The sequence below is a fragment of the Glossina fuscipes genome, unplaced genomic scaffold (assembly GCF_014805625.2).
Source record: "Glossina fuscipes isolate IAEA_lab_2018 unplaced genomic scaffold, Yale_Gfus_2 287, whole genome shotgun sequence".
Taxonomy (NCBI): domain Eukaryota; kingdom Metazoa; phylum Arthropoda; class Insecta; order Diptera; family Glossinidae; genus Glossina; species Glossina fuscipes.
The window spans coordinates 940,514-956,150 of NW_023998630.1; the positions used below are offsets into that span (position 1 = coordinate 940,514).

General features: G+C 33.8%; 1 protein-coding gene across 2 annotated transcripts in view; it reads right to left on the reverse strand.

Annotated features, from left to right (window-relative positions):
- LOC119642928 overlaps nucleotides 1–15,637 on the reverse strand; it is a 164,077-nt gene that overhangs the window by 59,657 nt on the left and 88,783 nt on the right. For both annotated transcript variants that reach the window (XM_038042244.1, XM_038042243.1), the window contains exon 2: nucleotides 12,914–13,163. In XM_038042244.1, coding sequence (XP_037898172.1) covers nucleotides 12,914–12,980 — 67 coding nt within the window. In that variant the 5' untranslated portion in view covers nucleotides 12,981–13,163. The remainder of the gene's footprint in view (nucleotides 1–12,913; nucleotides 13,164–15,637) is intronic.

A 15,637-nucleotide genomic window follows, 5' to 3' on the forward strand; every position in this document is an offset into this window, starting at 1 on the left:
TTACAAATAAGTTGTTTGATTCTCTTTATCTAACAGTTGCAAGTTCATATGAGAGCCATCAAGAGCTCACGCTATACGAATTTATCAACAAAGTGCGACAAGTGGTGTTCGTAGATATTTCCCCACTCACGAATGTGTTATGTGTACGAATGTGGTACATTAAGCGGAAGCTAAAGTGTTGGAAAGACTTTCAATAACAAATGATTTGGGTTCCAAAATGAGATATCGGAAGTAATCTTAATATCGATCAATTCATTGTTTTGGGACTTACTACGTTGCAAATTAACTAAATTTGCTCTAGGTGCAATATTTTTAAGATTTATGTGCGTGTAATATAAGTTTTTAGTTAGATCTATTTATATTGTTTGAAATCCAGAAAAAGATTTTCCACAAGCATTCTCATCATAGTCCCCATCATAAAATAAAGGGCTAGATTACTAGACTACTTTATTACTCCTTCTATGTGTAACAATCACATGTAGCTATTAGAGACTTCATAACGTTTCCATATTCCTTATTAGCGTAAAGTAGGATGGCTTCTTACGTGTCTGGTTATCCATCCGACTGCACTCTTTTACTATTATATATGTCTAACGGGATTTGTTAATATTATCCTAGACAATTTAAAAAAATATTTGTAAAGTCCACTCCGGGCAGTCCACTTCTCTTACGAAACCGATAATTTATCGTTTAGAAGCTCAGAATAAAACTTGAGAAAAACTTACACTAACAAATATATATTTGTAAATATATCATAAAAACCAATAGTTACTTCTTAATCTACACCTACGACTAGCGACCTTATAAGGTAAATTAATTTTCGTCGTGGCCTATCGTGCAATTACACTAATTTCTAGAAAATGTAAAACGTTAGCTCTCGTATACTGTGTCCAAAATAACTTAAACTTGCTTATATACCTATAATTCTATGAGCAATGCTTATGTGTTCAGATAAGCCGAATGACAAAGGTACATACAGCGTCCCCAGGGAAAAAAGTGTGCGATACAAAACGGTCTATCGGAATAGCTATTTTTACTTTATTTGCATTTTGAGCAGGAGCTTGCAAGTGATCGCTTGAAAGGAGTAAGCGCGATCGATGCCCAAGTTACTGTCTCATAAGCAAAGAATGAAATGAGATTTTGGACATATATAACGCCGATTGGGATGAATTAATAGGCGATCTTTTAATCTTGATTGGGGCTGCTATCATTACAGACCTGAAACTGGAAATTGATCTTTATGTCAAAAAAGAAAAAAAAAGAAAAGCTTTACACCCTCAGATCCCTACACACCTACGCATTTCTCCTTCGATCTGTTTTGGCCTATATATCTATACATAACAAAAGAAGAATCAGATTTTTGATCAAGGATGTTCATTGTGCAACATATTGGTCATTCTGTGTTAAGGATGCTCCGTTATGCGTACCACACGTGCTACTGGCAAACTAAACCGTATGTTGCTGAGCATTACTTAAGCACGTCGTAGGGTATTCTGTGCGCGAGTTAAATAAGAAGGAATACTTCTAATTTTGTTCTTTACCATGACATCTAACAATTCAATCAAAATACAATTTATTCCAACAGATTCTTCGTTTAACTCCAAAATTATTTTTGGTATTCGTCTGGGAATACATTGCGATATATTTTATAAAAACTAACACAAAATATTGCTCTTATTTTTTAAAGTAAAGAAATATGCTTGGTGATAAATTAATAAACATATTTAAAACAAACTTGCAATTATTAAAAAATTTTTTGAATGATAAAAGTTTTCCTTGATTTTATTTTAATTGCATTTCTCTCAGTCGTCGTTTACCAAAAAGGTCAACATTCTGTTGTTGTAAACATCCTGGAGCATTATTTGGCTGGGATAGCTTTAACAGCAACAATTAATCTGTAAATTTTTATATATACACTTTTCTTTTTTTCCTTTCAATTATTTGCTTCAGCGAGATGAGAGATTTCCGTTTGATATGCGAAAACGAAAGAACGAAGAAGAATAAAATACTATCAATATTCTCGAAATCACTTTTCCGGCTGTTTTCACAAACTTTGCTCCTTCTTTTTAATACTTTTTCGCCTTTCATTATCATTAGTTTCGCTTTCATGTTGTTGCCTTTACTTTATCCCGATAACATTAATGAGCTGAGTTTCGCTTCTTATTCTCCGGAGTGTTTTATATTTATGTTTATGTGCCAGTTTATGTTTTTGTATGCGTGTGTTTATTTGTTTGTGTGAATACACTTTAGTTCGATAATGGTGCTCGTGTTTCGCTGTGCTTTGTGTGTGTGTGTGTGTGTGCATTTCTTTAAGTTTAAGTATTTCTTTTTTCGAGAAACGTAAACAGTTTCTTTTTTTTACTCATTTGGGATGGGTTCACATAAATCTAAACAAACAACAACATCAGGCTACGAAGAATGAAAACTAATTTAATGAGCTGACTATTTCTTTTTCGACCAAACTCCATCTCTTCTTCTCTTGTAAGTTTTTTTTTTTAAAATGGATTTATTGGCTTTGTGTTTAAAGTAAAGAAAAAGTTTTTCAAAGACTTTTTTCTATGCATTTCAATATAATGCAAAAACATTTTAACTGCTAAAGTGAAAAGTTTTACTTTTTTAGCAAAAATTTTTCTTTGATATTATCATCGTATATTCTCCGAAGCGGTTCGTACGCATTTGTAGGATTTCAAAAAAATAGTTTTTTCTTTCATTTTTTAAGGAAAAAGGATAAAATTCAAATTAAATTACAATTAAATTACATAAGCGTTTATAAATAAACATTAAATTTACAAAAACTGGGCCATTGTGGACTTGTTACTATAAGTCTATTACTAAGATATGGTATCATCTAAGTGCTGGTAGAAGGCAAATTTGAGCTTGGTTTCGTATCTTAAAAAGGCCGGAAACCTGTTAGACTTGTCCCCATTCTTATATCCATCACTGTAAGATGCTTATTTTGTTTTTTTCCATAATGCATTTAACACCCAAAAGGAAGATTGAGAGACCCTATAAAGTATATATATTCTTGATCAGCGTTAAATTCTGAGTAGATTTAGGCACGTGTGTCCGTTTGACCGTTTTTGTGGTGTGATTTTTTGGCGCTTTTCTGTTCGCAAAAATGAAGATATCGATTTCAAATTTAATAGAACCATTGAGAGTGTCTGCACGCAGGTTGGTATTAAAAATGAGCCAAATTTGTGGGAGTGGATGCAAGCAGTGGAGTCTAAACTGAACGCAACTCCGTTATTTAGGCAAAAATTTTTCGATTTTTGCTCGTTACTCGCAAGTTATAAAGGCTAGGAGGCTGAAATTTTCCACATTTACTTTACGCAATACTGCTCTTTACGTGCAAAAATGAACAACATTCGCCGTGCCCACACAAAGTTAAAAGTGATTAAATTTCTTTTTTTCACTTTTTTTAATGTTTTATGTTTATTTATCATAAGGCAAACAAGAAACTATTTTGTACACTCCTTAAATGAAGATGCCTAAAAATGGGTCAATTTTAAGATGAATATGGTAGACACCGCGAGTACTTTTTTCGTAATAGTACCAGCGATATGGGTGTCAAATAAAACAAGTTTAAAAGCGAAAAAGATAGTGGTGGATATGCGAGATTCAATCCCTGCCGCATATAACTTTCTTAGTTGTTTATTTTGCAAGCCTTCGCTGCATTCTAAGGAATAGTAGATGCCACCTGTCTTCCTATTAGAAATCGTTAACATTGATCGCTGGTCAGTTATGAAGATTTGTGTTTGTATCTTTGTTTAGCTCCTAATAAACTTAAGTTAGGGCGCTATTGCGCTTTCTTCGGTATGTAGCTTGACTAATTGCAATAAAAACCTAGGACGGAATAATATCTGCTGTCACTGACATCGAGCTTCTTAGAATTGCCAAATGTGTTCGTAAAAATAGCTGCAAACCGTTGTGTCACAAGCGCGCCAGAGCTTTAAGAAAAGGAGATAACATAACTAATGCGTTTAACAAAATTTAAAATGATTGTTCATCAAGCACCATTAAGCCCTTTCAATAGTTCAACCTTTTGAAAGTCTTGCTATTTTCTGTAAAAAAAAAGAAAAAAGGAACCGGGTTATGTAATGCAGCGATCCACAGCGTAGAAATACTGTTATTTTCTTTGATTCCATTTATATCGAAATATTTATAAACCTTGTCTGGCACTCAACCAAAGCGTAGATGCATCACGTATCTAAAGTTAATTTGTGATTTGCTAAAATGCGATTTTCCTCCTTATTGCGCAGTACGTCACCTATATATTCTGCCCCTTCTGCAAATTTTGTGAACGGTTGCCTGTCTTATTATTATCAAAAGAATGGTAAATCTCATTGACTAGTTGAATGTATAGCAGGCATTGCGTTATTACAGCAAAATTATGTCACGTGAAGAAGTGACCATATGAGTAAATTTTCTTTGCATTAAAACTAATAAAGATTACAAAGCGAAGCTTTCTTTGAAGAAACGACTCTGTAAGTTAATAATAATTAATATTATATTAGATCGCAGCGATATTTAATAGTATTTAATATCATAGTCACTCAGGCGATGTTTTTTGTACATGGACTCACTCTGTATCAGGACTCACTATTAAACAAGATACACTACTTAGTTCAATACGTTTATTTATGAAAACATTTTTCAAAATAAGGCAAGTTGTAGCAAATGATCCGATCCGAACTATTTTGTATGATCGCTTCCGAAAATGGCATTGTACATATGCACACAAACACTTCTACTATAAGCGATGTAGGGAACAAAACCAGTAATGGTCAGGAGAAAAAGTGCAGAAAAACGAATTAGGTAGCGCCGCAGCCTGAGAAATCTGTATCAGTGTTACGTCTTTACTAATACAACATTCCCTATAGCTACGGCTGATCGTAACTGAACTGTGATTTGTCAGACAAGCAATTTAACACGAATCGTCATCCTTATGTATTTTGCTATGTGGTGGTCACGTGGCGCTTGATATAATAACTCTATGATTTTATTTTGCTCACATAAACATAATTATTTTGTGCGTCGACGCGAATACATGTGAGAAAATTAAAGGTTTCTCCTAATTGCTTTGCTGCAGCACCATAATCCAATGTCAACCTATGTATTCAACTAAACGTGAACACGTACAACTAACTTATATTGTTTCTTTTTGGGACATATGCATTGAAAATGCACTCCTTCAGTGCTTTCAATAATGACTAGGAACCAATAATAGATTTCAAGAAACTTATTTTTAGGATAAAGCATTTTGATTTTTCCATAGTCTTGAAAAATTGAACACTTATATCCGTTGTATTTTTTAAAAAAAAACCTGCCGGAAGGTTACATGGAATTTCTAATCTCAAACAAATAGAAAGAAATTGTGGAGTAAATAGTTAATTATGGATGGACGCGTTGGCCTAAATAGACTCACTATCTTACGTTAGTCGAAAATACAGGAAAATCAATTACATTTCGTCTTGCGGTCAAACCGACACGATTTTCTTATCATTTTTTTCTTAGTGTGGCCGATCAGGAGACATTCGGTGTAGCTACAAGAACAAGGCCACGTTAACAAAGGAGTGTGCAAAAAAAAGGGGAACGGTAAACACTTTTGCCAATCGATCACTCGCTAAGTCTGCACGCACAGGCCAATCGGAATTAAAATATGACTTAACGCATTGCGAAATGAACACAACTATGCCGACTTGATAACCGTGCTTGTTATCTAGGCGGCAGCAATTTATCATCAAAAAGCTAATGGATTTGTTGCGAATGCAATTGGTAATTTGATTACTTTATCGCCGTATTGTTTTTAATTCTATTTGCTTCATTTTAAGAGTGACCTCTTATAATTTGTAGGGTGCACTATTCTAAAGTAAAAAGTGAAGTAATATGTCTTTAAAGAGTCTACGGATTATTATACTGTTATGAAATTCCTTTTTGCTAAGATACAGTCCTTATCACTGGATCGTGGATATTTTTTTCAAGAGAAATACACTTCAAAGATCGTTTATTTTACTACTTTGTCTTTTACAACAGTAGTAGTATTTATTTACAATTATATTTATTACATGTAGGATTATTCACAATTTATTTTGGCGGTACTCTCAGCTCAAATGTTCGTGCCCGGCTAACTCTCCGTTCCACAAATGTTCTATTTATATACATTTTTACAAGCATGTTACTATACCTAATTTTATGGTTTTATTTCTAATCCCAGCCTGCTTCTTCATCGGCCTGCAGCCGCATGACGCGCCTGCGATTGCTCATTTGGTTTTTCATTCTTTAGCAAATTTATTATTAGAGAAAATTATTTAGCTGAAATTAACTGGATTTGCGATTTTCGCAACAATACTTCAATTTATTTTACGTTTTCCATTAATAAAGTAGAATTGAATACCTGTTGATAAATTTCCTATTCTAAAAGCGCTAGAACCGATTCATTTCTCATCATCCCTTCTAAATTTTTGAATTACATCAAAATTAAAGAATTATATTGGAAGAAGTATCTACGGTAGATTATAGGTGGGTAATCGCGAATGCAACGGTATAGAAGTAACTATTCGAACATTTAAACATCAGGCAGCTTAAAGCCTTCCCAAGGTAAGTTGATTATTTTAGCCTGCATTCATAAATGGAAGTGCCGCGTAACTATCCACCTTTGCTCACAGGTTATGAATTCTGATTTTGATATTATTGCTGGTAATCAGTAGTAACATGGACTTTTCCCAAACCAATTGTGGACACCGAGTGTAGCTTCATTCTCAATCTACATTTGTGCGGTTATTATAGAATTTAAAGGGCTCTCGGATGCTTATCTCGGAGTTAAAGTAAGACTTTGAGTCTTATCCGGTTATCTCGGACTATGCTGCGGACCAGTATAAGTAAAGAATAGCTAAACTGAGCGTAAAAGTAGAGAGAGGATATCGAGCTAACTTAATTTAAGGACATCCCAACATTAATGACGGGCGTGAAAATTATGGGAGATTAAATAAATTCGAAAGTTTAAGTAAAAGTATGATAGCTTAAGTAACGCCGTCTTAAAATCATGACTAAGCTCCGAAGCATAAATAGTCCATCCCTAACCTTTGTATAGATGGCCGGCAAGTGCTTTAATTCACAAACAACTCATGTTACATTATAAAATTTCTTACATTTCTAATTAATGCAGAACGATGAGTACAACCTTTTGTAGTAGGCGTAACAAAACGAAGGTATGCGATTTAAAAGATCTCCCCACAACAAGATACAAAATGCTGTCATTTCGCACAAAACACGATTTGACTTGTGATCGATAAATGGAATAAAATGCATTAGTGGCGAATATAAAAAAAAAATTGCCACAAACTGAATAACATGCTTTGCTATTTTCTTTTTCATGCAGTTTTAAATAAATTTTTATTATTAGTGGGAAAAAAAAGTTATTCTCTTTATTGAGAATAACGAAATATGAAAAATGACTCTTTTTGATCTCGATAATTTCTAACTAATTAATATTGTCATGAAATATTTTCTAATAATTTCCCTCATGACATGGCAAAACCTATAAAAAACAAACAGATGCACGCTTAGAAGAGAGAGCCTTTCACACACTTACCCATTTACCACAAATAAAATATGGTGAACACGAGAATAAAACTAAAATATCAACAAATAACTTTTCATGACTAATTCATATAGGCATTCAAAACACTAAACACACACATGAATATTATATCATATATATGAAATATATATGTATACAGCCATATGAACATAAAAAGACGCATGTATGTAAGCATAAGTATGTAACGAACCCACAAACTAACCAACCAGAGTAATGAGCAGCACGTACAAATTTGAAAATGAGCAAAAAGAAAAATAACAAAAAAGGCGATGGTTGGGGAAACTTTTGAAACAGTAACGGTTGCACCAGAGAATAATTTTTGCCACATTAATCATAGTTGTTGTGAATGAGGTATAAAAGAGCAAAAATCAAAAATTATTCTTGGACCGAATTTTAGACACCCCGCATCTAAAGTGGGTTTGTGAAAATCAAGACATGATTTTTGTGATCGTGGACTCTTGATTGCGACATATGTGGTGCTCTGACATACGCTTTTGGCGATGTTTGTATGCTTATTTGCGCCTTTATATCATACATGGTCGCGATGCAGTGCAAACAGACTAACAATGTTCATAAAGATCGAAGAATACCCTGGCCGGACCGGTGGATAACTAAGCAAAAGAAAGAAAGTATACAAATAAAAATGGGAAGAAGGGCTATGTGCAAATGCATGAATATGGGCGTCGAAGCGTGATCTAATCTAAACGAGAGCATCTATAGTACATTTGGTCTTTTTTAACTGCAAGTGATGTGATGAAATTAATACGCATTCTGAAGTCAATAACGAATACAGTATTAAATATGGTATAAAAAAGAGAAGGAAAAAACTGCCAAAACATACAGAGCATTTGTACAAATATAATACGTACGACTAAGGTATACGCAACCAAATGTACATAAGCACACGCATTCCGTCACATATCCACCGATGCTTACATACATTCAAAACTCATTTAAACCTATATTTCATTCTAGCAATTTCTATAACGCAGACAAACACTTCAATTGCAAGCCCACACATGTGGCTTTACGAGTGCGCTTTTAAAGACTGCATATCTGTGCCTGCTATTCCCATAGAGCACTTTGAGCGTGCATGTAAGCATTTTAGAAAAAAAAAAAAAAAACAAAAAAAAAACTATTTTTGCTGATTTCTGTAAAATTGACAAGCGACAGGCAAGCAACCCAAGAAACCAACTAACGAAAAGTCTAATGAAATTAAATAGAAATCAAATTAATAGGAAACCTTTAGTATATGTCGGTACGTATGTCCATTCTAAAATCCCCAAGTGGAAGCACAAACTTTAAGTGATAAGCATAGTGGAAATATGAAAAGCACATGAGACGTATGAGTTAAGAGTTTTATGAAGGAATAACAAAAACCAAAAAAGTGTTTTCGGTATGACATCTCTTTTACATTAATCCAATGACTAGAGATAGTCATTGCAATGACATTTATGCACATTGTGAGTAGACGTTTTCATATATGTGGAGTTGCTTAGCATGATTGATTACTTTGTAAGGAAACAAAATGTCTTTTTGGAAATTTTTAAAAAAGAAAGAAATAGTTTAAGCAATTATTTAAGAAAAATACTCCAACTCCTTGGATATTGTACATCAAACAAAGCTTTTATTTTTTTTATAAAATAATGTAAGAAAGATATGTTAGATTAATACTAAACAAATTAATATTTTAATCATCAGTTTTTGGTCCTACAGCTCTTCAACTTAACATAAGTTTGTCGATTTACGAGAAGTCTTGCTTGGTCAACTTTAAAAGAAACTGTTACGTCTGCTCCCTCAATTATGAACAATTTTCCCTAACACATTAAACATTTAAAGAAAAGTAACAGCAACTTACATTCGACTATGGGCAAATTTTTTAAATGGATGCCACTGATCCATTCATACATACCATATGTTACTGTCGTACAGAGAGGATGTCTGCTCCTTCGATATATAATTGGTCGCATATCATATCGAATGTTATTAAATTTGGCAACACTTCATACTTTGTATTGATTGTAAACAATCCAGATACGTTAGTCAGGAAAACATTTAAGGAACGATGTGAAATTCTTAGCATCGATTATATTCCACCTACAATCATTTAGCGAGAAATAAAAAGCTATCATATTGCGACAAAAAGGGATGACGAAACAGTCGCTAAATAGTTCGCTAAAGTAAAAAAGCTGGCTTTTTGTTGTAAATTTGGTGAGCACTTACAGGCATTTGTCAAAGACAGATTCATAACGGTTTGCCCGAAAATATTTTCAATAAGTTGTGCAAAGCATTGATAATCGAAATGAAGTTTCCATGTAATGGTGACAGTGTTGGCAACCACGCTAACCGCATTAATGAAATGAGCTTTATTAAATATCAGAGAAACAACGAGAAAAGCGACAATAAGAAGAAACTACGCGAGGAACATAAATAATGCAAACATCGCTCAGCAACAGTACGTGCCATGCCTATGGTAAAATAGGCCACAATGCCTCAGTTTATTTGTCAAAATCAAAAACCAAATCAACTTTAATTTATTATTGACAGTAAATCGGATTTTGACATTTGCACTTCTAGTACTTTAGGCATATCTCACGATCGCTAGTGGAAGTTGATACCGTTGGTGTTATAGCAGCACGTAACACAGACCCGGCTTGCATTTTAGTTTCAACGTCGGTTTTGAAAGACAAGAATGGAAACCCGAAGCTTAGAAACTGCAACAGTTCTCAACAGTTAGAACTGCAACAGTTCTCAACTATAGTGATAATCTCATACCACTTTTCATGAGTACGATGCCACAATCGCTTACAATGGTGCCACGAAAGAAGCTGTTTTTGTGGTATTAGATGCAGCAGATTGTCCACTCCTTCCTCATTTCTCAGAGCATTTTATTTTAAATTACATGAATTAAACATACATCATTGATCAAATTAAAACGCAATTCAATCAAGTATTCAATGATCAGAGTACTAAGCCCAATATTCTTCAAGCCTAGATCATTGCCACTCTTTTGCAAAGCAAAAATAGAACCGAAGCTAAGTGACTTTATTCAATGCGGTGCGAGCAGATAATCCAGATTGAGGTACGCGACCAAGTTTTGCATTCGTATATGTTGCCACTGTAGAGTCAGGATCAATAAAGATTTAATTGACTTCAAATATCCACCGCCACCTACCTATCGATGAAATATTCGCATCTTTAGGAGGCGGTACAATTTTCACTAAACTTGATCTATCTAACGCATACAGTTATACATAATGATGGAGCAACAACAAAGCGATTTCGCAAAAATTGCAGAGTAAACGGTTTTAAACTGAATAAAAAAATGATCTTTCTCTCAAGCTAAAGTATCTCCACTGATTGTAATGGATTAAAAAGCTTAATGATCTTATTTCCAGCATAAAAATCCACCAAAAATTTCCAATTCCAAAAAATATCTCAGAATTAGGAGCTTTTATTCGATTGAATTTTGTAGATTGTTATCCATATTTCTATAAAATTTTCCACAGAAGATGAGTTCACTCTACAAATTGTTATACATTGGTGTACAGTTTCGTTAGAATAAACATAGCTAAGGAGCTTATGAAACCAGGTATAGCCTCAAATCAGCGATTGGTTCCTTAAAGCCCGGAACTGCCAATCAATATAAACAACTGATGCGTGAAACAATGGAGTTTGACCTCACAAAATTGGTCATGATCTTGAGCCGATATGCTTCAAATTTAGAGCTTCAACGAAAAGTGAAAAGTGCAATTGTCATTTCTGGTATAAAATTAAAACAATATTTGTTAGATAATCAGTTTATGTTGGGAACGATAAGCCAGTAATCTGTACCTTTGGTGAAAAAAAACGATTGTCAATAACGGCTTCAACATGCTTACGGAGATGGGCATTAATGTAATTCGAATTGAACTCTACCGTTAAGCACATTAAATGGAAACTCAGATGGTTTTAAAATTTGCCAAATCGGTCGGAAGACATACCGACAGCACCAGGTAAACTAAGAACACTTCGGTTTTTTAAAAGGAACAAACAATTTGTGTTTTGCTTTTTACTCATAAGCTATATGAGATAAGGTCAACGTACAACGCATATTCTATGGGTGATGCGTTAGCAAGTGTCCAAAAATGGGAAAAATGACCATGCCTAACCAATATGATAGTATATCAAAACTTAACTTTTTCTAAAAACCTTTATAAGATGCAAAAACTAGCTTGAAAACCCCCATAAAGTATACAAATTCTTCGCCGGTTTTAACTTATTTACTTACATCTAATCATGTCCGCCTGTTCCTCTGTCCATCTGTCTGTCTGAGTAACTGTGTAATATTTGTGGTAAACATTTTGCCATTAGCGAGACGCGCCTTTGCGACAAAACCTTTTGGTTTCAAAATATAAAAAAGAACCTGCACTCACACCGTCTCAAAGGGCACATTTTCTATACATAGAGTAGGTGCTCTATATGCTTTGCCAGTTAGTAGTTAAGTGGAAGAAATCTTGAAATTTAAACTGTGAAAATTGAACCCATCACACCTTTAGTTTATGTTTTATGGAAACAACCCCAAAGGGTGTACACATTTCTAGGTCGATTTGATTAATTTTCAAGTGTAGCTGGAGTGAAGTCTTCTTGTAGGTCTTAAGATTCTCAAATGTAGCCTCAAGCAGACTGACCGGTATGGCATCTCTGATCTAAATATAATTTTCAGCAAATTTTCTTGATTATTTTGGTGTCAGCTCACGATTGTCCTCGCAAATTTTTGTCCAATATATAAACATATTACTTTTAATTTTTTAACTCTTTTGCAGTGTCTTTTTCGTCCTATCGTCAAATTTGCGCTTATTTCAATATCCTTGACCATTTGACAATTCCGAAAAAAAAGAATTTATTAACCTACGCGAACATTTATTGGTTTAAATCTTTCCTTAAGTTAAACGAAAATTCACTTGAAAATTTTTGTTTGTAGGTGTTTGAAAATGCTTCGTTACAACATCACTTATAAGCATAAACTTACATAATATACCCGTAAATTTACCCACGCGTTCTTTAGTTGACGCAAAATTGCGGTAGGTGCCGCTAAAACTTGAGATATGTAGAAGAAATGATGACAGAATGTGAATAAATTGAAGAATTTGAAATATTATGACCACTTGAAGCCCACAGGCTTAAAATTTTGCAGAAAAATTCTGTAAAATAAAACTTAGATCAAGTAACATGCCGGGCGTTCCGAAAAAATTTCGATTTTCTACTTGTTTGGTTGCGGTTCTACCATAATGACGAACAAAGAATAATCGCTTGTTGTTTATCACAACTTACCTATCATCAACAAAAGCGTGACTGCTGCAAGAAAAGAATCTGGAAACCATGTCTTCAATGCCCACATTTTGCCAAAGAATGTTAGTGGCCTTTGGAAAGTCAAGTAAATTCAGTTCACTTATACTCAGACATTTAATGATACTCGTTGTCATCGACAAGGATGAACAATTAATTGATAAAAATATTGCCACTAACAACAAACACACTTCTCTGCGGAGGCTTCCTTCCGAATGCTTTATCCTTATAAGGACTGAAAATAAAGTGGAGAAAAAGATAAATTATGTGTGATATATAAAAAATATATTTTCTCATTATAATATTTAACCTCTTTTCGAAAAAAATGCGCTATAATTTTCCTAAAATTTTTTGATTTCGTATAACTTTATTTCCCCTACGGAATTTCTTAAACAGTTTTTAAATCTCTGGAGGGAAAATCTTTTCATATTTGAGCTAAAACGAATTTCACGAGTTTTTTTTTTTTTGCTCTCGCCAAAAAAAAGTACGTATCCTGAATTTGTGAATATATTCCCATATCACCAAACTATCTTTCAGTGCACATGTGCATATATCCATGCACACGTGAAACAGCATATCGCACTTGCATATTCGTAGACTCTTTAAATAAACCAATAGACGGATACAGTCTCTTTTAAACACACACATATATATATATATATATATATATATGATGTGTGTATATATATTTATGCATATATATGTGTGTGTATGTACATGTGTATAGGGATTCACACTTTAGTCTGGATTCCTTAGGAGAGTGTATGAATGAAACGAAGAGAGCTTCGTTGGCGGTTTAAAGGATTTTGTTCATGACTCTCTGATGTTTTGCATATAAGATGCAAAATCTATGAATATGCGTGTATGTATGCGTATATGTACAAATGCGTATTAGATTTGAAGCATATCCACAGTTACTTGCAGTCCTGTTGATTCTTTTTCTTTTCTTCTCTGTTAGTAGAATAAAAAATGAGGTTTTTGCCCCGTTTCTTTATCGAGTCAATTTGCATATTCGCGTAATAGTATTGACTTAAGCAAATAGCACGGTTCGTATATTTTACAATGATTGTTGCTGGTAAAATGTTAAAGAAAATGTAAAAGAAATTGAAAACCAAGTGAAAGCGCATTAAGTAGAGCTTAGAACGAATCTTGAATATAGTTAACCCATACCAAGAAAATATCTCTTTCAATTTTCTTAAGGATTAAGAAATGTTACAAACATATATATATATATATATATATGTACTTTTTTATCAACTTTCTGTAAATTTAAGTGTACAATAAGAGACTCTTTATTGAAAATCCGCATTGTGTTGCTTCAAACCTTTCTGAGATCACAAAGAGTAAAGCAAGCTTAATATTTATCATCATCTATTTCCCCTTTAGTAGAACGCTTACGTCTGATTTTCTTAAATAAACTTTACTCTAGCTGTATGTGCTTGAAAAAATCCTTTTAAAACGAGAAATTAATGCATCTTTTTTATTGTTGATCTTTTTTTTTTTTCGTTTAGAAAATATATTCATTATCTTTCCGTTTTTATAATTCTCTGATTGCTACCGCGAGATTAGTATTATTTAACGGAAAAACGTGGTCGCCGTAACTTCAGTCTAATTACGATAATATGGCTGGTTACGGTTTATTGTAATTTTCACCATTAAGGGGATCAATACGTGATCTAATCTAATCAAGCTGTCTTTACGTACTGTTGGCCAAAGTTGGACATTTTGTCATTATAAGAAATTTACAATTTCAAACAATCTAATTGTTCTTTCAGCTCAATTCCAAAGCAACTTGGTAATCGAGGGTCTTTTCAATTCGGAGCAGCCCTAACTCACTCACCCAACTTTGACTTCGTGTGTTGTTTTGGCCTACTGCCACCGCTCCTATTCCACTTTTTCTGTATTAAATGTTTTCCGTCATTTCTTTTCGCATTCGCTCTATTTCTTAAGAAAGCATGAGGGGACACAACAATCGCATTTAATTTCAATGCGCCCTGTAACATATGCGTCACAAAATTTTCAAGCACACTCCAAACAACATCTGTAATCATGCTCTCTGTTTTTGGTGTTACAAACAAGTTGCGCCTCCCTAATGCAAATACATAAGTTACATAAGTTGCTGTACCTAATCTCCATTCATTCTGAAAAAGACATAAGTTATGTAAGTAGGAGCAACTATGATCCCTTGGCAGTTGCGTAACGCAGAAATCAGCTTCACCACATTGCTTGGAGGTCACATCTTAATTCTTTTTATTAGTGTATGCCGTAATATGATATCATTGGCCTTGCTCTTATGGCACTAATCCTTGTACAACTACCTTGTTGGCCCCTTGTTGGTCCTTAGAAGTACGTTTCTTCTACATTGTCTCCTTAATAGATTACTACCATTAATAACGCAATTTGGGTGCAATGAGGGCTCTCAACACCAGTTAAAAATTCAATACATTTATCAAAACAACTAACTACAAATCTTTTTGAAAACAATAGACAGACAAAACAAGCAAAATTTAGATTTTTCCTGTAATGTAATGTAAGAAAGATGAATTTTCTGTGAGGAATATTCTCGCTGCGATTTTGCACCCCGAAATTCTTAATGAATTTTCAGAGAAAGTTTGTTTACTATGGGCTCTTATGCGGACAGACTTACAGAGTAAACCTTCTGATAATATCGATTTTCATAATTGTAGACTTGGCGTAGATACTCACTAA